Consider the following 24422-nt stretch of genomic DNA (forward strand, 5'->3'; position numbering starts at 1 on the left):
CCGAAGCAGGCTCCAGGCTCTGAGCTGTCAGCACAGAGCCTGTCATGGGGCTTGAACTCATGAACTGCGAGATATGACCTGCGCTTAAGTTGGATGGTTAACCAACTGAGCCACCCAGGCACCCCACACCCTTTTTATCATCGTAGAACCTTAGAGAATAAAATAGTTTCTTGTTGCTTACTGACTTGGCTTTTGTCATCAGTCTCCATCACGTCCAATCCAAGGGCTGCTTTGATTGTTCAAGTAAAACTTTGGAAGGTAGGAATCTGAGCAGGGGTAGTAAGCAAGGCCTGTTAAAACGCATGACGCGCATACGGAGCAAACACGAACGCTGTGCACTTACCCTCTGAATGCCCACGCTGTCATGCCCTCCGCCTTGCTCTGAGGAGCCTCTGTCACTGACATGGCCCTAGTTCCCATCCCGGGAGAACCTTGCTCTGAGTAAAACTGAAGGAAGAGAGATGTATTGCCCTGCCCATCCTCTGTCTGGGGGCGTGGCCCACTTCTAATTCCTTGGACTCCACACAGCTCACTCGGTCTCAGAGTCACCTGTGCCCCCCCCCCCCCCCGTGCTTTTAGTAGCTACAGCCATTTTCAGACTTTCCCAGCTGCCTGTAGAGAAGAGCAATTGTAGCATGTTTTCACTGATCAGTGACTTCGGTAACCAGGATCCTGGACAGGATCCAAACTGGACAGGACGGTGGGAAGAGGGGCTGCCTGGGGACCCAAGATCATGCCGTCTACAGGCTCCTGCTGTTGGGACAAACGTAAGAGATATGTGTTTCAGTGGTGTGGCAGGGAAGCACACGAAGAGAAAAGGAGCACTTGGGTAGCTTTAAGGAACGGAATGGGGTCCGATACCTAATTCTTCGGTAGCCTTGCGGGAAGCGGGAGAGGTGCCCTGTCCTGTAAGAGAAGCCCTTCCCTGGGCGTCCAGTGGCTCTGGCCCGATCCGCAGGTGGTGAGCGTGGGCTGTCTGAATGCTTTTCCCACCTCTGCTTACTGGGTTTCAGAAACTATGTTCCTTTTGCTAAGTATCCACTTACTGCCACTGGTAAGATTTTCAGGGTCAGTAGGACATGCATTGCTTTTCTTTTTTTTTGGTAGTAAAAATTCAAAACAGAAGACGTTTATATGTCGTGAATTCATTTCTAGTAATGTACATATAACGGCTGAGCCTCAGCTTCTAAGTGAAATAAAAAGTAGTAACAAGTGCCGAGAATGGCACCCGCTGTACCCACCGGTCCTTTGCTCCTTCCTGGTTTCTTCTGGTGCAGGTATTGTTTGGGGCAGTGGTTTGGAGGTCTTAAGTACTAAGTTTTTCCGTTGGAGGTTCTGAGTTGAATGAGCCAATGAAGAAGCCGATGCGTGACCTTTCCTCCGGCTTCTGTGCCATCGTGCCTGCTCTGAGTGGGAAGGCAGGCAGTACAGGGACAGAGGCTCTGGGAGCTGCTTGGCGGAGACGACGTGGAAGGCTCTGGAGGGAGCCTGCACGCAGCCCTGAGCGCGCGATCTGGGACCCTCCCCTGCGCTCTGAGCCTTCTCCTCTTTCCCAGGGCCCTTCCTCCCCCACTTGTCTTCACTTTCTCTGTGACAGCAGTTCCTTCCATTCTTTTTTCTGCAGCTTATAAAGACCTTTGAAAGCAGTCTCCCTGTCCTTCTTAAGTCTTACAAGGTAGACAGGTGCTACATAGGTTCCCTGTTTTACAGATGGGCAACGGATCCAGAGGTTGTGTGAACCCCTGGCACACGTGATCCGGTGGGTACCCTGCGTGCCGGACAGAGCAAGTATCAATAATCCTGGCTGGCCCTCCGACACTGGATGGGTGAAATACTGTCACTCTTACTCATCCTTTGAGCGATTTTATTGGTTTGTACAGAAACTTTGATTATGAGACTGGTGATAACGAATACAACTGAGAAAATGGAATGTTATCTTAAAAGTGGACTACAAACATATACGTGGGTAACTAATTTTATCTGACATCAGATTTCAATCTCATGTGTTTGCATAATAACTAAAAATGACCTCTCAGGTAAGCTGTTCACAACTGCACGCTGGTTCAGCTGATCCCCCTTCTGTTCTCCACTTCAAAGCTGACTCTTGCTTTGTCTCCACACCAGGAAGGAACGGGCTGCTGCTCCCTCACAGCAGGACGGGGATGCGTGTACATAAAACATGGCGGGGGGGTGGCTCCTATGTCACGGTTTGTATGGCAACGTTTGGTTTGGTAAATTGTTCAGGAAAGGGTAAGAAGAGAGAAGAGGGTCTCGTTAGAAACACGGATGAATCCCAGGGCCCCGGGTGTCTAAACTGCTGAGTCAGCAACCCTGTGCATTCTCTGCCTGGTAATGGGCAGGTGTCCGCGTCTAGACTCTGACTGTGGGAAGGAAGCTCAGGCACCCTCCGTGCAGCCCCTTCCACTTTCTGGCTAAGGAGCAGGTTCAGGAACTGGGGCGAATGGCTGGACAGGGACAGGAACTCAGGCTTTCAGACCCAGATCCTCAGTACGCAGTGCTCGCTTATCCCCACGGGTTGTCAAACTCCTTTCCTGGTCCTCTGCATAAACTTGGGGTCTGTGAACCACTGCTTTTTCAGTCTGAGTAATGTCGGAAACCATTCAGTTTGCATGCGTAGATGTCCTCTGCACGTTTTCAGGCTTGGTTGTAAATATGACAAGGGCGGTTTTCACCTGTCACTCCGCTAAAGGGTAGCATGCTCGCTGCGGAGCCGAGCTTGGGGTCACTGTGTCAGTGGGGCTTTCTGACCTCTCAGCTTCCACGCTGTGTCTCCCTTCACGTGGAGCTTACATAACTGCCTGTTTTCAAACTTAATAACTAGGTCAATGCTTCTTGATTTACTTTTAAAAGATCATAATACCAAGACAGTAATGAGGCCAGGGTGAAATGGTGTGGTTCTAACATCCCAATCTGAAAGGAATTTTTTCCTATATTATACAGAGCAATCTAGCATGAATAGATACTCAGAAGTAGCCTTTGGGGTATGGATTTAAGGACGGGCAGAAGAAGGCTTACGTGTTGAACACCAAGAACCCTCAGCAGAGAACTTTCTCAGCTTCAAAATTAAAAAAAAATTTTCTAGGATAAATGTAATGATTAGTAACATAACAACAGTACTGAATGTTATAGTGGAATGATCCACATTAGTTTTCCAATTGAATGTCGCAGAGCTTATTTACTTGAACAAATAATGATTTTTTCTCCCTCGCTGTAAAATTGAGATCTGCCATTTGCGTTACCTGGGTTATCTAAACATCAATATCTTGAAAACTAGTGGGCTTCCCGTGGAGAGGTTTCATTTCTGTAAACCAAGGTGAACTGTTCTTGTTGAGCGAGAAGTCGGTGGCAAATGAGGTAAGTCAGAGGCACAGCTATGGATGCCAGGTGCGGGGTTAGTTTTTGATGGCCATGGTCCAGAGGAGCGGATGGTCCGTTTCCACGGTCACGACACCAGATCCATCGTAGGTATTGGAAGTACTGACCAGTGTTCCAAAACCAAGCACGTTATTTGCTGTAAGAAAATGAGAAAAAGAAATGTTTAATGACAGCCAGCCTTTCTCCAGTGTAGAACTCTGTCAACAGTTACCAGAAAAGCAGTTAAGCATGTGCTTAAGATAGAAGCTATATATATATATATATATATATATATATATATATGTGATAGAAGATATATAAAATGTGGGACAGGTGAAACATATGACGTGGGATTTTAAAACTGTAAATGTGTAGAACTTGCCATAACCACTTTTCTGGGAGTTGGTTATTGGTTGTTAACCATTCTGGGATATATGCCATTCTCTCACAAAATTTCATTAAATTTTCTAATCTTTTTTTCATTACCGATTGTAAAATCAAAACCCATTTTCTAATGTGCTACTTGCTTCCCTGCCTGGGTGCAATTATAATTTTTCTTGATGATTCAGAGTTAACATTTTACATAAGTTATTAAACTCTATAAAGATGCAGTCTTAGCGTCAAGTATGAATGATATGGGGCGGAAAGCTAATTACTCCAAAAAGGCATGGGATTTTGGTTATATTTTTCTCGTAAATTAAGAAAAGCCAAAATGAGCCAGGCCTGCTTTGTAAAATTAATAGGAACTCAAAGGTCAAAGCAGACTTCCAACGGGGTGATCCTGAGGAGGCCATAAGCCAAGCTGTAAACTGAGGCCAGGAGATGAGATAATCTCCTCTAACTACTTATCAAAGTAAAGGTTTAGGAGTTGAGTGATAGAATTTGCTTATCAATTCCACATACACATCAATATATACCTGTATGTATATGTTCTAACAGGTTAGCTGAAGTTAATGTCTTTGCACATGGAAGAACACTTCACATCAAATGACTCTAAACTCATGACTTGTCCTATAAACATTCCATGATAATCAATATTATTTTCCTTGCTAACGTTCAAAGAGAAAAATAGAGCCCCATGCTGTCAAAGACAGAAGAGGACCCTTTTCCTTTAAACAAAAGGTACCTATGAAGTTACAGTGCTTTGGGGAAATAATTATATATAATGCCCACTGCCCACAAGAGGGAGCTTGTTATCTTTCTGAGGAAATCTTGAAAAGGCAATTCAGAAACAGCATTACAGGATAATGTATAACTAGTATTACCAGTTAACACAGTTTATTTACTTAAAACTCAAATTCGTTTGCTTTTCGGAGTTGTCAATGCGTTTACTGATGCAAGTTGGAAGGTAAAACTAAGGGTACAGAGTGAACCTTGTGGGAATATCACCCTAATATATAATTCAGTAGGAGCTCTGGCCTTTTTAGTAATTGGGAATTTTGAGATGAAATTTCTACAGGACATTAATACACACATGAATTTACTAACCCAGACACAAGTGTGAGGATAGTGAGTTAGGGGAGGTGGTCGTGGGTTCAAGGCCAAGTCTGCTTGGGATCTGTTGGAGAAAGAGACCTTGGCTCTCCTGCGGGGTGGCCACGCCTGCAGGCAGGTGCACACAGGGACGTCGGGACTTCTGGCCCAGGCCCAGGGTTTCACGATTCTCTCTCGAACATTTCAAACCTTTATTCATGAAGACAACTTGGGATGCTTTCATGGGCCTGCCAGTGTAGAGTGCAAAGAAGGTGTACACGACCACCTGAATTTCATGCAGCACACTTTACTGTTTTGGAAACTGATTAGATTAAAATCCTGGTTTTCACATGGGCTCCAAGGACAAGAGCACAAGATTATTTCTCTAGCTTGACTTGCATGTAAATTCCTTTCTGATTTTCTGAAAGCAGACTATCTGATTATCAGGGCTAGATGGACACTTAGGTTATATACATTGGTTTCCCTAAGACATTAATTCTTAATGGAGAAAGAATGAAAATCGTTTTAATTGATTACCATCATGAGGGCCCCACCCTCCTGACCTGATTCAACTCTAAACTCCTCCCAAAGATCCCACCTGCAAATACCATCACTTTGGGGGGTTATGGCTTCCACCTAGGACTTTTAGGGGAACACATCCAGTCTCTAACGGTACGGTCAATATTAATGAAAGGTTACACTGAAATATATTTGATTGTATTACAATGAAATGATAGAAAAGATGAATAAGCTGAAATATAAATCATGAATTTCAATTTACTACGTCACTACAATTATTTTGGAGTGTATTTCTTCAAGTCAAAGAATCATGCTTTTTGATCAAACCTTGAAGTCTTCCTTATGAGAAAAAAGTCCTTTTTTTTTTTTGAGGAAAATATTTGGAATTATGATTGAACTCCCCCTGCTTTGAATGTTTGAGGGTCAATCATGAAGTAAAATAACAAGACTGACAGCTTCCCACAGATAGAAGAAAAGCAAATGATTTTCTTCCAGTTCCACTGAGATACTGATGCCCAGGAACAGCATAATGACCGGATGTATATACATCCTAGGAAATGATTATCACAACAAACTTTGTTAACACGTATTACGAAATATTTTCTTTGTGATGAGAACTTTTGGAATCCACCTTGACCAGCTCTATTCCATGAGGCATTGTTAACTATAGTTATGTACATTATGTGCCCAGTATCTCTGTATCTTGTAATTAGAAGTTTGTGTCTACCTTCACCCCATTCCCCCCACCCCTGTAGCCCTGGCAACAAAATATCTGAGGTTTTTTGTTAAGTTGGTATTTTCAGATTCCACATATACGTGACATCATACACTATTTGTCTTTTTCTGACTCACGTCACTTACCGTAATATCCTAAAGGTCCATTCATGTTGCAAATGGCAGGATTTTCTCCTTTTGATGGCAGAATAATATTCCTGTGTGTGTGTGTGTGTGTGTGTGCGTGTGTGTATACACAGTATATACACACACATGCACATACACACATACATGACTTCTTTATCCATTCATCCACTGATGGAAATAACACTTAGGTTGTTTCCATTTCTTGGCTATTGTGAATAGGACTGCTAGAGAACGTGGCATGCAGGGATCTCTTCAACATAGTGTTTTCGCTTCCTTCGGAGATGTTCCCAGAAATGGAATTGCTGGATCATATGGTAGTTCTAGTTTTAATTTTTTGAGGAAACTCCACACTGTTGTCCAAAGTGGCTGCTCCAATTTACATTCCCACCAACAGGATACAAGCATTCTCTTCTCTCTAAAACCATGCCAGCATTTATTATTTTTTGTTTTTTTGATGATAGCCATTCTTCCATGTGAGAGGTGATAGTTTATCGTGGTTCTGATATGCACGTCTCTAATAAGGAGAGATGTTGGGCACCTTTACATATACCTTTTGGCCATTTGAATATCTTCTTTGGAAAACTGTCTCATCAGGTACTTAGGCCATTTTTGATTAGATTATTTGCTTTTTTTCTTCTTTTTGGTAATGAATTGTATGAGCTATATACTTTGGAAATTAACTCCTTCTCAGATACATGGCTTGCAAATATTTTTTTCTCCTTTTCATAGGTTGTCTTTTCATTTTGTTGATTTTTGTTGTTGTGTGGAAGGTTTTAGTTAGATGCAGTTCCACGCGTTTATTTTTTTAATCTGTTGCTTGTGCTTTAGGTGTCATATTGAAAACATCATTGCCAGGACCTTTTGTCCAAGCAGTTTTTTCTCTAGTTTTTCTTCTAGGAGTTTCATGGCTTCAGGTTTCATGTTTAAGTCTTTATCCATTTGAGTTAATTTTTGGGAGTGGTTTATGATAGGAGTCTAGTTTCATTCTTTCATATGTGATATCCAATTTCCTCAGTCCCATTTACTGAAGAGATGGTCTTTTCTCAGTGGAGTATTCTTGGACCCTTTGTCATCTATTAGGTGATTGTATATGTGGGGATTTAATTCTGGGCTCTTGATTATGTTCCATTGGCTCATGTGTATATCTTTTATGCTGGTACCATTGTTTTGTTCCTATAGCATTATAATATAGTTTGAAATCAAGAAGTGTGATGCCTCTGACTTTGTTCTTTTTCAGGATTACTTTGGCTATTTCAGGGTCTTACGTGGTTCCATACAAATTTTAGGACAGGGATTGCATTAAATCTATAGATGCCTTTGGATAGTATGACATTTTAAGTACATTCTTCCAATCCATGAACATGGGGTATTCTCCCATTTGTGTCTTGTTCAATTTCTTTCATTAATGTAGGTTTAGTGTAGAGATCTTTGGCGCCTTTGGTTAAATTTATTCCTAAGTATTTTATTGTTTTTGATGCTATTATATAAATGGGATCATTTCCTTGTTTTTCAGATAGCTCATTGTTAGTATACAGAAACACTATTGATTCTTTTATGTTAATTTTGTAACCTGCAAGTTTGCTGAATTTGTTGATCTAACAGTTTTTTGGTGGAGTTTTTAGGATTTTTTTGTATAGAAAATCATATCATCTGCAAATTGACAGTTTTACTACTACTTTTCCAATTCTGATGTCTTTTATTTTGCCTAACTGCTCTGTCTAGGACTTCCAATACTGTGTTGCATAGGATTGGTTAGAGTTGGCACCCTTGTCTTCTTCCTGAGCTTAGGAAAAACTAACTTTCACCACTGAGTATGATGTTAGCTGTGGGCTTGTTATATATGGCCTTTATTATATTGAGATATGTTCTTTCCATACATTTGTTAAGAGTATTTATCATGAATGGATGCTGAATTTTGTCAAATGCTTTTTCTGCATCTACTCAGATGATTATATGATTGCTTTTCTTTCATTCTATTAATGTGATGTATCATGTTTATTGATTTGTGTATGTTGAACCATCCTTGCATCCCAGAGGTAAATCTCCCATGATTACAGTGAATAATCCTCCTAATATGCTGCTGAGTTTAATTTGCTAGTCATTTCATTGAAAATTTTTGCTTCTTGTTTTTAAATTTAATTTATTTTTGAGGAAGAGCCAGCGAGCAGCGGAGGGGCAGAAAGAGAGAGGGAAACACAGAATCTGAAGTAGGCCCCAGGCTCTGAGCTGTCAGCACAGAGCCCAATGCGGGGCTCAAACTTACAAGCCATGAGATCATGACCTGAGCTAAAGTCAGATGCTCAATGGACTGAGCCACCCAGGTGCCCCTGAAAAACTCTGCATCTGTATTAGGGGTATTAGCCTGTAGTTTTCTTGTAGTGTCCTTATCTGGCTTTGGTATCAGGGTAATACTGGCCTCACAAAAGGAATTTGGGGGTGTTTCCACCACTTTGAGTTTTTGGAAGAGTTTGAAAAGGATTGGCACTAATTCTTCTTTAAACGTTTGTCAAAATGTACCAGTGAAGCCATCTGGTCCTGGGTTTTTCTTCACAGGGAGCTTTTTTATTATCGATTCAAGCTCCTTCCTAGTAATTCATCTGTTCAGATCTTCTATTTCTTCCTGACTCAGTCTTGGTAGGTTATATGTTTCTAAGAATTTTTCATTTCTTCTCCAATCTGTGCAGTTTGTCGGTGGAATTTTCATAGTACCTTCATACGATGTTTCGTATTTGGTGGTTTGGGTTGTCATCTTTTTCATTTATAGTTTTTACAGTTTTCCTGTTCTCCATTTCACTTCCCAATCTTTGTTTTCATTTGAATCTTGGTTTCCTTCCTGTGCAAGCTTTGAGCTTAGATCTTCTTTTTCTAGTTCCATAGGTATAAAGTTAGGCTGTTTATTTGAAATCTATTTTCTTGATGTATGCATTATAACTATGAACTCTCCTCTTAGAACTGCTTTTGTTGTATCCCGTAAGTTTTGGTATGCTGTGTTTCAAGATACTTTTTCTTTTAAAATTCTTTTTTGATCCATTGGTTGTTCAGGAGAGTGCTATTCAATTTCCATGTATTCATGAATTTTCCAGTTTTCCTCTTGTTATTGATCTTTAGTTTCATACTGTCGTGGGCAGAGAGGACAGCTGGCATGATTTTAATTTTCTTGAATTTGCTAAGACTTGTTCTGTGGCCTAACATAGGATCCTCAAGTTCCATGTCCTGGCTGTGTTCCCCGCCAAAGTGCAACTGTATGATGGACGCCACAGTTGACTGGATTTGGTGGTCAGGCTTCCTAGACAGTCAGGACTACTACTATCCTCAGAAACAGGCATGGTTGTGAACTAGATTCCCTGCTTGGGCAGGGCGGAAGCACGGGGCCTACAGGCAACGTGGCTTGTTGTTTGGGGACCCAAATCAGGCAGGACTGTGTACCATCTCTGACCAGGTGGGGTCACTCGCTTTGTTCTACAGACGGGGAGAGCCACTGGCTGTGTTCTCTGCTCGCGGGCCACTTACAAGCAGGGCTGTAGGACGGGCTACCTGACTTCCGTGTGCCCTGGTTAGGTTCCCTGGCTGGGTGGGCGGAAGGCTGTACTCGGCAGTGGTCAGTGCTACACATTATTTCCCTGCTCAGGTGGGGTTGCCGTAGAGGCCCCGAGGCTGGCAAGGCTCTTTTTCTGGAGACCAAACAGGCGGTGGCTTGGCTCGGCAAATGGTCAAGGCTGCTGGCTAGGCTCTTCAGTCCAGTGCTCCTGTAATTGGGATTGAAGGAGATATGTTTGGGTTTCCTGGTGAAGCTGGGCTGGAGGCTGTATTGAACAGTGAGCGGGACTATAAATGAGTTTCCCTAGTTGGTTGGGGCCATAGGTCAGACCCTAGGGCATGCAAGGCTCTTGTTTGGGGGTCCAATCGGGTGGAACTTTGCACCAAGCTCTCTGGCCAAACACGGTAACCGTTCTGGCTCTGCAGATAGGCAACACTGCTGGCCAGGTTTTCCACTTGAGTCCCACTGGGCTAAACAGCTTCCCAGGGTCTCGGGCCAGGCTTCCTGGGCTGGGAACTATACTCAGCAGTAGGTAGCCCTGTGAATTAGCTGTCCGGCCCAAGCAGTGCAAACGAACGGACTCCACGGCTGGCGTGGCTCATTATTTGTGGTCCCAAATCTGGCAGATCTGTGCCCCACCAAGTTCCTTGGTCCGACTGGGCCACAATCTTGGCTCTGCAGGTAAGCAAATGCACTGGCTGAGATTTCTGTTTGGATGCCACTGTGAGTGGAGACTTGGTCTTCCAAGATCCAGATGTGGCTGCTATAAACCCCACTTCCCTTTTTTAATCACAATCTGATCCCCATGGTCAAGCTGCACAATCCCCCCTTGAGGTGAGCCCCGAGTCTGGGTCCCCTTCAGGTGAGCCCTGGTGTTAGGGGAGCTGGATGTCCATCTCGGGCTGTCTCTCCCGCTGGAGAAACTGGAGGCTCCGCTTGGTGCAGCGTTGTGCTGCCCGGGGTGGGGGAGGAGGGGTACGGCCAGAGTGCAGCCGCTCCTCTCCTCTTCTAGGGCAGTCTCCCTCGGTCTTTGTGTTTTAGGCTCACGCCCATGCTCTGGGGTTTTCACAATGGTGTCTCATCTGTGGATAACTGTTACTTGGTTTCTTGGGAAGGGGACTGAAGATGGGAATGACCTAGGTTGCCATCGTGATGCCATCATTCCCTCAAAAATTACTTGTTCATACCTATCCCAGAGAACTTGCCCAAAACTTTGGCTGGCTTAACGGTTAGATTCGATTCAACATTTAGACAATTTAGATGCAGTTTATTTTTCCCCCTCTTTGTTTGCAGAGAGTAAACCATGGTTCTAAGATAACCAGTCATTCTGATCAAGTCCTGCTTTAATCAGAGACCAGAATAAAAGTTACAGCTATGTATAAAATTATAGGCAACCACATCATATGTGATAAACATAAGCTAAAGTTGCTTGCTCTGTCTAAATGTGAAAGTTGAGTCTCGTCTGTTTGCTTCAAAGCCACTGTCATCCATTGTTTTAAGGGCAGTTGGGGTCTAATGACAACAATGTAGTTCCTGTTCCAATGAAATTCAATACCGGATATATTAGGGACCACAGAGGCACAGCCTAACTTTTGGGTTTTCATATGCTAGAGACACAGAAGTACTTAAAAATAAGAGAAACATTAACGTTGATTTTACAGTTTTCATCCATGACCTCAAACGGTTTTCCTTCCCAAAGGTAAGGATGGAAGTGAGGCACTTAGTATTCTGTTTCCTTTCAGTGACATCCCACCAGCTTTCCTCTAAAGCTGCAAAGACTAAAGATTATAAAGCAGAAAGCTGGCACATTGGTAGAATTCAAAGTATTCAATCCTTTTGGTGTCACATGAAGGTAAGAAGGGCCATCCGTCCTGGATTCCTGCCTGCCTTACCTCTGTAAGCTGATGCACGGGGTTGTGGCTCTTTTCAGCGGGCTGACAGTGTGGAGGAGCACTGTGGGAGGACTCTGAGGCGTTAAGGCTTTGCAGAGCAAGATGGGGAAGCATTTGCTCCCTCTGCACCTGGGTCATAGGTCTGTTCTGATACTTTCACAGAGGAGGCATCTCTCTGTCAAAAATAGTATAGCCCTCATCATGTGAGGTTAAGTCAGACGCGGGTTCAAACCCTGGCTCTATCTATGAACTCAGTTTTCTCATATAAGTGTTAAAGAAACCTTAAACGTCTTTACTTTCTTCTGTCAGCGAAGTAGGTCAAGGTTTTCTTTCCCCACCTTAGTAGTCTTTTTAAAAGAGAGAGAGAGAGAGAGAGAGCCTGCCATGATTTGAACTATTAGCAAATGCCTTGATTCAAGTGATTAGTTTATAGTCAGCGGAGAGGTACAATGAGATAAGCTTGGCCAGACTAGTAAGTCATTTGTTTTATAGGTATTTACTAAGGCTATGTATACTCTTTGCTGGACACTAGAGATAGAAAGATGTATATACAACGAAGCCCAGCAGACTGGACAGAAGCATGGGGCAGGCGCTGATGAGTTGGCCAGGATGGGTTGTATATTCGAGTAGGAAGTGAATCCTTGGGTGAGGAGGGTGCCACATACATTCTCCCCAGAGGCCTGACCTCTGTCCTGGCTTCCTAGGAATCTGTGCGTTGACACGGGTTATTTTGTAAAAATACATCAGTAAAATTCTAAAAAGGCAATGCAAACATTTCTCAAATTGATGAAACTGAGGGAGTAAAGAGAGGGGAGTGAATGAGCTTTGCCCAGGAGATGCTATGCAAAGAGGTGGTATTTGAGATGGAGTAATTCTCATTCATTCCACACACTGCCTGGGCACTTACAGCACAGCACGTGCTCGAGGTACAGCAGGTTTTTATCTGCAATTTACACATGAGGAAAATGAAGTTCAGGGAGGTTAAATCTACAGGCTATGACGATAATAAAAGTTGTTAGACACATGTTACCAAGGGAGGGTAAGGCAACGCTTTGAAGAGCTTTACAACAAGAATCGAGGCTGGTCTGTTTTCCCTAAAGTATGGAACCGGCAGCAGCCTGATGGACAGTCAGTGGGCGATGCCGCGGAAATGCAGAAACCGTCCAAAGCCTTAAATGAATACCTTCTATGCCACACAGACAAATGCTTAATGAAGCCATTATGATGGATCTCAAGACTCCCCACCATCCCAGAACATTAGGTTAAACTCGAGGAGTGAAGTTAGACGCACTGGACATATCACTATTTCAGACATAATGGAACTACCGTATGCTCTACATTCATCATTTACTCTCTGAAGATGCTTGGGCTATTTGGAGAAACACTGTATATTAAGAAAACATGACAGATTTCATTAGCAGGAAAAAGCCAACTCTACTGCCTCTGAAATCCTTTCACTACGATTGGTCTTTACCATTGTAATTATTTGAACTATAGATTTAAAAAAGGTTTTTACAGATATATATGATAGTCAAACTTTGTTTTAAACACTACTAACTTACTCTTTCATAATAATAATCCTTCCCAGGGGCGCCTGGGTGGCTTGGTCGGTCAAGTGTCCGACTTCGGCTCAGGTCACAATTTCACGGTTCATGGGTTCGAGCCCTGCGACGGGCTCTGTGCCGACAGCTCAGAGCCTGGAGCCTGCTTCAGATTGTGTCTCCCTCTCGCTCTGCCCCTCCCCTGCTCGCGTGCTGTTTCCCTCTCTCTTAAAAATAAACATTTAAAAAAATTAAAAATCCTTCCCAGAGTTGCTGTTTTAAAGTGGTTTCCTATCAACTAGGCTTTATACTTATGGTCGTTCTTAAAAATTGTCAAAAATTAAGTATCAGTATAGTCTTTTCACTTTCTTGAAGGTAGAATCTCAAACTAGTCCTAGTGTAGAGCTGTAGAATACATGCCTTTCATGTATATTTATTGGAATCTTAAAAAAACAACAAGTTTGAGACCATCTGTCACAGAAATAGATCCAATTATCTTTCTCACACTGTTGAATGGAAATATGTGATCCACACATCTTTTTAAGGAGTAAAAATGGGTAAAATGTTTATACACACACATACACATTATTTTGGTTGAGATGTAATTGACATATTGAATCATTATGTAGTATGAAACTAATATGGTATATATGTATATTTTGAGAAATGATCACCACGATATGTCAATATGCTATCCGTCACCACAGTTACAAATATTTGTTTATGTGATGAGAACTTTTAAGATATATTCTCTTAGCAACTTCCAAACAATACAGTATTAACTATACTTACTATGCTGTATATTACATCCTGATGACTTATTTTATAACTGTGGAAGATTGTACCTTTTGATTACCTTCACCCATTTCTTCCACTCCTAACCTCTAGCCTCTGTCAACCATGAATCTGTTTTCTGTATTGAGGAGTTGGTTTTGTTTTGAAGATTCCACATATAAAGAATATTATATTTGTCTTTCTCTGTTTGACTTATTTTCACTTAGCATAATGGCCTCAAGATCCATCCATGTTGTTGCAAATGGCAGGATTTCTTTATTTTTTGTGGCTGAATAATATTCCATTGTGTGTGTGTGTGTGTGTGTGTGTGTGTGTGTGTGTACCCCCCCTGCCCCCCCGCTTTTCTTTATGCATTCATCCATTGATGGACACTTTTCAACTCAGTGTTTTTGTTTCCTTTGGATAAAACCCAGAAGTAGCATTGCTGCATCATATGGTAGTTCTATCTTTAACTTTTGTAGAACCTCTATAGTGTTTTCCATAGTGGCTGCACCAATTTACATTCCCACCAACAGTGTAGAAGGGTTCCCTTTTCTCCACATCCTTGCCAACACTTGTTATTTCTTGTCTTTTTGATAATAGACATTCTAACAGGTGAGGGGAGATATCTCACTGTGGTTTTGATTTGCATTTTCCTAACTATTAGTGAGGTTGGACACCTTCTAATGTACCTGCTGACCACTTGACTATCTTCTTTGAAAATATTTAATCCATTTTTTTTTTTGCTATTCAACTTTATATATTTTGGATATACCTTATCCAGTATAGGATTTTCTCCTGCAGTATAGGCTGCCTTTTTATTTTGTTGATGGTTTACTTTGCAGAAGAATTTTAATTTGATGTCCCACTTGCTTATTTTTGTTTTAGTGCCTACCTTTGCTTTTGGTGTCAAATCAAAAAGAATCATTGCCAAGACTGATGGCAAGTTACTTACCATCTGTTTTCTTCTACTAATTTTATGGTTACAGGTCTTATGTATAAGTCTTTAATCCAGTTTGAGTTTTTTGGTGAATGATGCATGATAGAGGTCCAGTTTCTTTCTTTTGCATGTAGCTGTCCACTTTTCCCATCATCATTTGTTGAAGAGAATGTCCTTTTCCCATTGTATATTCTTGGCTCCTCTGTTGTAATTTCATTGACTATATATGCATAAGTTCCTTTCTGGGCTCTCTAAATGGTTCCACTGACCTGTGTCGGTTTTTATGCCAGTAACATACTGTTTGATTACTGTGGCTCTGTAATATGCCTCCAGGTGTGTTCTTTCTCAAGACTGCTTTGGCTCTTCAAAATCTGCTGCAGTTTCAAGTTTTAGGATTGTTCTTTTGTGAAAAATGTCATTGGAATTTTGACAGAGATTGCACTGACCTGTAATATAGACATTTTAACACCATTCTTCCAGTCCATGAGCATGGTATATTTTTCCATTGGTGTATTTTTTACTTTCTTTCATCAAAGTATTAGAGTTTTCAGTGTACAGGTCTTTTACCTTCTTGGTTAAGTTTATCACTAGGTATACTTTCTGATGTAACTGTAAATGGGATTATTTTCTTAATTTCTCTTTCTGATAGTTCTCTATTAGTGTATAGAAATCCAACATTTTTGTATATTCACTTTGTATCCTGCCACTTTACTAAATTCCTCTATTAGCTGTAACAGTTTTTTTGAAATAGTCTTTAGGGTTTTCTCTGTATCATCTGTCGGGTCATGTCACCTGCAAATAGTGACGGCTTTCTTCTTAGCAATTAAAAACACTTTTTTTTAACATCTATTCATTTTTGAGAGAGAAAATGCATGAGCATGGGAGGGGCAGAGAGAGAGGGAGACACAGAATCCAATGCAGGCTCCGGGCTCTGAGCTGCCAGCACAGAGCCCGACGAGGGGCTCGAACACACAAATTGTGAGATCATGACCTGAGCCGAAGCTGGACGCTTAACTGACTGAGCCACCCAGGCGCCCCTCTTCCTTACCAATTTAGATGCTTTTAATTTCTTGTTCCAGCCTAATTGCCCTGGTTAAGACTTCTAAAGCTATGTTGAATAAAAGTGGTGAGAGTGGCCCACTTTCTGTACATGTAATATATCTAAAATGTCTATTGACCTAAGTCTTTGAAATCCAGTGTGTATTTATAGCATATCCCAGTTTGCACAAATCCAGTTTTAAGTGTTTAACAGCCACATGTGGCTAGTGACTACCATACTGTTTGAACAGCAGAGATCAAGGTTCTTGAAGGAGAAACCATACTAATCAGTCATCTGTTTCTCCAGGGAACTTTACCTTTGGACTGATTCATTTGCAGATATGTATTCAGACAGTCTCATGTTATAAAGGGACTATTAAATTCAAATGAGCAGATCAAGTCGTTTCAAATTATTTCAGCTACAGCAGGAATAGATCAACAAGGACCTGGTCATTTGCCATATGCTCAGCAATAAGAAAAGGACGGAGTCCTCTGCCATCCAAATTGAGGGCTGAGAAAGATTTAGCAAAACTGGACAAGAAAACCAAAAGCGCAAAACCTAAACAAACCTACGTTAAAATTACCGATAGAATTCGTCCTGGGTTTTGGAAGGAACTCAGTGAGCAGACTCCTGTCAGAACACACAGCAGGTGGTCTGCTAACGATGCTCCTTCCTCCCAGTCATCACCCCTCCCCCCACCCAACCCTGCCATTCCCATCTGAAAGAAAACTGAGGGAACCTAGTCGCCCACAACCTCACTGCCCCCACCCCAGACACCTTGGCCTGGCATTTAAGGCCTTTCCTCAAATGGCTACTTTCTCCCACAGAACCTCCTTGCTGTTCCCTTAATAGATGAGGAACTTCCTACTCCTGTGAGAAATTCCGATGTTTCCCCTCCTTCTGGAACATATCCCATATCCTTCCAGTCTCAGCTCAAATGTCAGCTTCTAGCCTGTACAAGCTCTGATTCTCTACCCACTACAGCCCAAATTAATAATAAACACATACAAAGAAAGAAAAGCAAATGTTAAAGAAGAATGTTAGCAGTTATAAATCTGGATGGAAGGTATAAAGATTTTGCTGTACTATTCAATTTTTCTGTAGGTTTGAGGTTTTTTACTGTTTTTTTAAATTTTTTTTTCAACGTTTATTTATTTGTGGGACAGAGAGAGACAGAGCATGAACAGGGGAGGGGCAGAGAGAGAGGGAGACACAGAATCGGAAACAGGCTCCAGGCTCTGAGCCATGAGCCCAGAGCCTGACGCGGGGCTCGAACTCACGGACCGCGAGATCGTGACCTGGCTGAAGTCGGACGCTCAACCGACTGCGCCACCCAGGCGCCCTGGTTTGAGGTTTTTTAATATTAAAATTCAGTAATGACATTTGGGAGGAAAGTTAGGAAAAAAGACTAAGAACTCGTGAAGGAAAGTGCCTTCTCCTTGTTCACCTTTACTTCCTCAAAAGCTGAAGTAATGCTGTTAGGAGAATCAAATCAGTAAATGCTCGCTGATTTGAAATGTGTTAAAATAAATCTGAAGTGAAGAAAACGCATGCTGAATTTAGGAAGCAGGCGTCTGGCCTGTGGTTTGTGCGGTAATGGCAGCACAGAAGGGCCCGTACAGGGGACGCTGGGCGTAGTGTGGAATATGGGAAGGGGTCCGTCCTTTGTCAGCCTGCTGAAGTTCACCAAGGACAGCCTTTACCTACACTCACTGATGCAGGAGGACGGAAAATTAACCCAGATTATGCCTCGTGTGCCTGGAAAAATGATAAGAGCAGACGTCTTCCTTGTTACCCGGGCCTCTGATAACAAGCCCTCCTCTGTGCTTTCTTTTGGGAAGTTATCTCTGAAGCCCTCACGGGCTGAGGCCTCCTCCCAAGGTGAGCGCTGTCCCCTCTGTATCCTGCCGGCTGCTCCCCGAGTGAACTCCCGTGTCTGAGGAAGGGCTATTCTAATTCCACTCGAAAGTGGCTGCATTCGTCTTCATCTCTCGGAAGTCACGTTTCCCTTGCCCTTGGGTTGAAGGCTTCTGATGTTCAATTACTCTTCCATCTCCACACTGCCTGTGTCTCCACTCAGCCTGCTGTCCCAAAAACAATTAGACCGAGAAAATGCTGCAGCTTGGAGGAACCAAGGCTAATGAGGCCAGTGAGAAAAGGTTTCCCAAGCACTTTCAAACGTTGAGGCTTTTCTAAAATATGTTATTTTTTTTCTTTGTTAAAAAGAATTCTCTAATGTGTTAGATCACCAGCATGTTCTACTCACAGGGTCAGTGCTGCAGTTAAAGAGCCAATCAGACAGAACTGCTTTATGACAAAAAAAAGGACAGTCCAAACCCACAAAATGTGGCCTATTTAAAAATGAATGGTCTGTGTAGAAATGGCCCAAGATTTTCAGTGTGGAAAGTCCAGATCAGGTGTTTTACTTAAAAAAATTTTTTTTGTTTATTTATTTTGAGAGAGAGAGAGACAGAGAGAGAATCCCAAGCAGAGCCCGCTGTGTGCTTCGAACTCATGAACCGTGAGACCATGCATGACCTGAGCCAAAATCAAGAGTTGGACACTTCACCGACTGAGCCGACCAGGAGCCCCAGCCAGCGTGTATCAGATTTAAAGGTGAGGGCAAAGAAGGGAATGTGAGTCTGTCCAAGGGCTGCTCAGAGCTGCTTTACTTTGCTCTACTTCCTTCCACTCCTGGGGCCCTGCCTGGCCTCCTGTGGACACTGGCCCGTCTCCCAAACATGCCCACAGGCGTGACAGCGCTGCACGTGGCAAAGCTGACAATCCCAAAGATTCCCATCCCAATCTGTGGCTGACTGGTGGGAGGACATTTGGCAAGTTCTTTTGTTCTTCCTGCCTCACTGCCCTCCCTGCAAAAGAGGCGAGCTTCCCACTGCAGTATTCCCCCGGCTTTGGCTGACAGTTCTTCTGGTGACCTCAGCATGCAACAATACCTGTCTTCTGTCATCTCTGATACAGCTGTCGTGAACATGAATGAGTTAATGTCTGTGCCGGTCTTTGACTTCTGCATGAAAGCACTGAAAATTTGTTGTATTATTGTCATCATTTCACCTGCACTGAGGAAGCTCTAAAGTGGCATTTGCTTCTACCCTTCAAATACCAACAGAGATTCCATTTCAAACAAATGGAAATGGCATAGAAGAGGGAAGAAAAGAAGATGGGAGGTAGCAGGGTATAATTACGTAATATCAGTCTCAGACCTGCAGGTGGCTCTACTCAGAATAAGCTAAGGAGACATAACCTGTGCTCTTTGAGATTTTACCAAGTCACATCAGATAACCCCAGACAGATCAAAAAAACAAAAGAAAACAAAAAATCCATAAACATTATGCTCAAGAAAAGGCACAGATCTACTGGGAGGAATAAGGGGTCATGAAGGACTATTACTAAACATCTCACTTCTTCCTTATCCCTGGAGAAAGAGACTCAAAGAGTGGCATGTGTGGGGTTGGAAAAAAATTGGTGACACCCCTCCCCCCTAAAAAAAACCCAGAAACTGCTTTGAAGGACATTACTCATTTAATTAAGATTAAGCTAGTCTATAAACCAAGCGTATTCATATTTAAGGCAGAACATAACCTGTTGTAACAGGATATATGTTCAACTGGTGAAGGTACCTATTAACCTCATCTTTAACCAGATAGGTTTCAACCCACTACAGTGTGTGACAGATGGGTAGGGTCTGGATTACAGCTGTCACCTTGAGTGTGGACAGAAGTGGTGAAAGCATGGAAATGGTGAAGGGCAATGACATCAGAGAGTCCAAACCCCAGGGTGGCTGTGGAAATAAAGCTCTGAAAGGGGATGGAGGCCTGGCAAGTCTGCTCTACAGCTGACTAGTGCCACTCTTGGATGCCATGTCAGACACACGCTTTCTGACTTCATTAAAAATAAATTTCTAATATAAACTTTGGTGAACATGATGTAGTCATTAAAGATGACTGTGCATTCCAGAAAAATTGCTGAAACAAGTAAAAGAAAAATCAACATTTCACACGAGATACACTGATCACAACTGGAAAAATGTTTACGCATGTATATTTAAAAAATGAAATAATAGTGGGGCGCCTGGGTGGCGCAGTCGGTTAAGCGGCCGACTTCAGCCAGGTCACGATCTCGCGGTCCGTGAGTTCGAGCCCCGCGTCAGGCTCTGGGCTGATGGCTCAGAGCCTGGAGCCTGTTTCCGATTCTGTGTCTCCCTCTCTCTCTGCCCCTCCCCCGTTCATACTCTGTCTCTCTCTGTCCCAAAAATAAATAAACGTTGAAAAAAAAATGAAATAATAGAATGACATACATTTTCATATAAACTAGAAGGAGGATCCACATAAACCATATAGGAAAGACCACCTCCTTAGATCAAAGAGCAGAACCACTTTGAAGAAGTATTTCCAAACTCTGAACATAAGGTATATCAAACAGGTGATATATGAGGGGATACATATATTAGGTAATATGGGGTTAAAAAAAATTGTATGTTTACACATACCGCCACACAAAAACACGCCCATATATGAATAAAAAAAATCTATTTCCACCCCCTAGGCAGAATTATTGATAAGTTTTAGGAGTGAAGTTTACGATTAGAAGTTGATTCTCCATCTATTTAGAGCTGGGAAGGTCTAGTCAGATGCATCAGAGGACTCTGAGTCCTTGACTTTATAGAAGTTCTGGAAGATGGGCCACGTAAACCCCTCTGAGATTCTGGCTCTACCTTGGTAAATACACCCAGACCACTGTTCCTCTGAGGAGATGCTGTGAAATGTCCACTTCTCTCAAGATGGCATCCTCCCTGCTGCCCGGGTCCCTGAACTGCCTCCTGACTTCCTCCACTCTAGGTCCTTGTCCACTCTGTCCCTCAGGAGCTCTGCCCCCCCTCCTCACGTCCTCCATGCTTTAGCCCGCCAGGGCTGTCAGTACACCTGGGTCGCAGCTCCTTAAATGATGGCTGATCTTTCTGCTATCCCTCAGCCTGAAACTGTGAGGCTCCCGAAAATGGAATCCCAGTGGTCACAGTGGCTTTTCCCTGCCTTGTTGAAAAATATTTATAGGACAGGAATAGTAGATGGATGTTTACTATCAAGCAGAGTTCAGTAAATTATGTGGCTGTTTTTGAAATAGAATTTCATTTAATGAGAGTCTGACCACTGTCTTTTAGGAAAAAACAGCATTTGATTTAAGTCAAATGTTTTAGGATTAACAGATATGATTTGTTTTATCAATAGTAATAAAACAGTGTCTTAGACTTTGTCCATAAACCTATAAATATATATGCTTGTTCCTACTATATTTCATCATGACCTATTTTCATTTTTAATTTCCCCTTACTGATATACAATGATAATATTTCACATTAGGAATAGCTGGCATCTTACTATATGAATATTCTAATGAGCCTGAAAATATTAGCCATCTTTAAAACCAAGCTACTTTATTTCATAATTAATATATTTTCCCCTGCTTTAGTTACAATAATCAATCCATTTTTCAATATTCATACCATGGATCCCTTCCTGATGACAACCTTTTATGGCTGAACTTTCTTTGCATTAACTATTTGCATGCAAAGTTACATATTATCTAGGCCTCAGATATATAACTTTCTATTTAAAATGCTCAATATCACTTTGGTGTAGAGGCATGCACATTCTGTCGTATACATTAAATGATGTCTTTTTCTCCCAATAAGGTACATGACTTGATCTAACTTTTATCACAGAATTTCTAATCCGAAAGAGACCTTTATCTATCTCGTTCAGCGGTTTGACGTAGATAATAGTGAAGCTGCTTCTACTTTAACCAGTTAAGGTACCAACTTCAGAGTTCTGTCCACTAAACTGAGGTGACCTTAGGGAACTGGTGAGGGGCTGTACAGCTTCAGAGAATGTAGACCAAGAACCACTGGTCTGATATCCAGCCCCTTTATTTCAAGGCTGGAAAACCAAATTAAGATATTTTATCGATCTGAAGACGCACAGCACCAGGACCCAGGTCTCCTGATGCCTTCTGTAACAGACTCAAACTATGGAACTTGACATCTTGGAAGACTGTCCAGAACCCTTTTTAGCCAGGCTGAGCAAATTTATGATTTGAGTTGTATGCCAAGTATTTAAATTGCTTGAAAATGTGGCAGTGCCACCTAATTTTTTTTAGACCTCTGTTATGAAACAGAAGAAAGGGATTCTTGTAGACAGACCAATGTCACGGACTTTAGACCAGCAGCAAAACTGATTCAGAGGTTTCTCATCCCGTATCTTTGAAAGGCCACAAAACATGGGGCACAGACATAAAGTGCTTAACTGAGACACTTTGTACTGTATTTTCTTATTTCAAAAATGCATTGATTCCATTCCTAAAACACTATAGGACAGTGGGGGAAGAGAAAATGACCCGACAAATGTCCTTACTGCTAAGGACATGGTTCAATACTTGACTTTTAGCAAACACATTTTGCTACCTCTGTAGAAAACACATTAGATAAAAAGGTGAAAATTCAGGGGTGCCTGGGTGGCTCAGTTGGTTAAACCTCTGACTTCGGCTCAGGTCATGATCCCACGGTTTGTGAGTTTGAGTCCCACCTCGGGCTCTGTGCTAACGACTCAGAGTCTGGAGCCTGCTTCGGATTCTGTGTCTTCTTCTATGCCCCTCCCCCAACTTGTACTCTGTCTCTCTCTCAAAAATAAATAAATTTAAAAAAAAATTAAAAAGGTGAAAATTCAGCTAATCTACATTCACTTTTAATACGGGAATATTATCTCATGGTATAGGTGAAAGACAAAGTACAGACTTTATAGATCAATTTCCCTAGATTTACAAGTATTGTTGGAGAAAACGAAAAACAAGTTCATTTGTACTTAATTGCTATATTTGCAACTATCAGGAGGAAAAAACTTTTCAAAATATCTGACATTATTCCCCCAACATGTTGACTATACACTGTATACTGAAAAAAATCATTCTTCAAAAACAGTTATACAGTTTGTAGAAGCTAGATTTACATCAAAGCTAGAGGTTAAGTCCTATTTATTTGGCATGATATAGACAGATTTACGACTCTAATCTGTTTGGTAAAACAGTCATTACTGAAATTGAACTAATTTTAAAAAACGTAAGTCAGGCGTACATGTAGAAATAGCTTGAGAGTATCTCCGATTTGGCCCTTCGTGGTGCTGTGCTGAGCCACTCATTTCGGTACAGTCGGTAGTGGACCAGTAGTTACAATGGTGACTTCTCACTTTTCTACTCCTAATTAAAGACATTTTTTTAAAGAAGCAATCTGGGAGATGTCCCTCCCTTACTCCATATAACATCGCAACCATTTGGAAAATGTGAGTGTTTCATCTGGTTCTTTTGGGTCTCGTTGATGAACACTCACCCAAATGTCTCTGAGGTCTTCCGAGTGTTAGCACATCCCTTGCCGCAGAGGTGATGGACACTGCACACTCAATAGGAGAGTCTTGCCGAGATGTGACTATAGATTGGCTTCTACTTGGGCACTTGAGGCCATCTGATGGATCTAGAGTAACAGCTGCCTCTGATCTTGGCCTTGGGGCAGCTTCACTTGCAAGTAGTGGCCATGAAGCCTCTTGTGCCTCGGTCTAATAGCGCTGGGGTATCCCGCGTATCCCGTTTTGCACTCCTGGAGGGATGACACGGCGGTGATGCCGTCCCCTCCCCTCAGGATCAAAGGGCCATTTCCTACAATGTGTACTGCAGGGCTTTGCCAAGATGTAGACATGAATCTGACTGACAAAATCTCTCTCTTCTGGCTCTCATTCCATAGAAGTCTTATCCTTCCAAATACATCCAAGGATACAAACAACCTATCCCATCCCCTGTTTCCCTGTCAAGGGATGAAGAAACCATCGTGGCTGACTGTGTCTGTCTTTCTTCTTTAAGAGAGATGTTTAGACCTGCTGGAGAATAAGGAGGAACATCCTCCAGATCTAAGCATAATTTTAGGCATCTGGTTACACCTCTGCCTGTGGCACCCTCTTTGCAATTTCAAGTGAGACAGTGACTGGGGTCTTCTTGATTCATGACTTAAATATGCTTCAACATTCTGTACTAAATTGGCCAATTCAGTCGGTCTTTTTCTCCCAATGGTGACTGAATTTTTAAAAAAATTTTTGAAATCAAAAAGGAATAGTTTTTTTTTTTTTTTTTTAATACTTGTTCCAAATGTAAACTGCCTTTTAAAATAGTAGTTAATCCTTTATGGCTCTTATATGCAATGCAAGAATCGTGGTGTGTTTTAGGATTAGTTAATGTGGCTTATGTAAATGATTTTATAGGTCATGAAAAAATACATAAAATCTAAGTAAAAAGGATTCTTTTTTTAATAAAAGACTCATGTATTAATCATACTGAACCTTATTAGATATCTACCAGGCTTAGAGATGTAAGCTCATGACCCTCAAACGCAGAGGTTTAATGCGTTTAATTAATACAC

General features: G+C 42.0%; 1 protein-coding gene across 9 annotated transcripts in view; it reads right to left on the reverse strand.

Moving 5' to 3' along the window:
• Positions 1–1847: 1847 nt before the first annotated feature.
• The window catches only part of TPK1 (thiamin pyrophosphokinase 1), a 352656-nt gene continuing 330081 nt past the window's right edge, over positions 1848–24422 (reverse strand). For all 9 annotated transcript variants that reach the window (XM_032592472.1, XM_032592471.1, XM_030308673.1 and 6 more), the window contains one exon: positions 1848–3532. In XM_032592472.1, the coding sequence (XP_032448363.1) occupies positions 3414–3532 (119 nt within the window). In that variant the 3' untranslated portion in view covers positions 1848–3413. The remainder of the gene's footprint in view (positions 3533–24422) is intronic.

The sequence above is a fragment of the Lynx canadensis genome, chromosome A2 (assembly GCF_007474595.2).
Source record: "Lynx canadensis isolate LIC74 chromosome A2, mLynCan4.pri.v2, whole genome shotgun sequence".
Lineage (NCBI taxonomy): Eukaryota > Metazoa > Chordata > Mammalia > Carnivora > Felidae > Lynx > Lynx canadensis.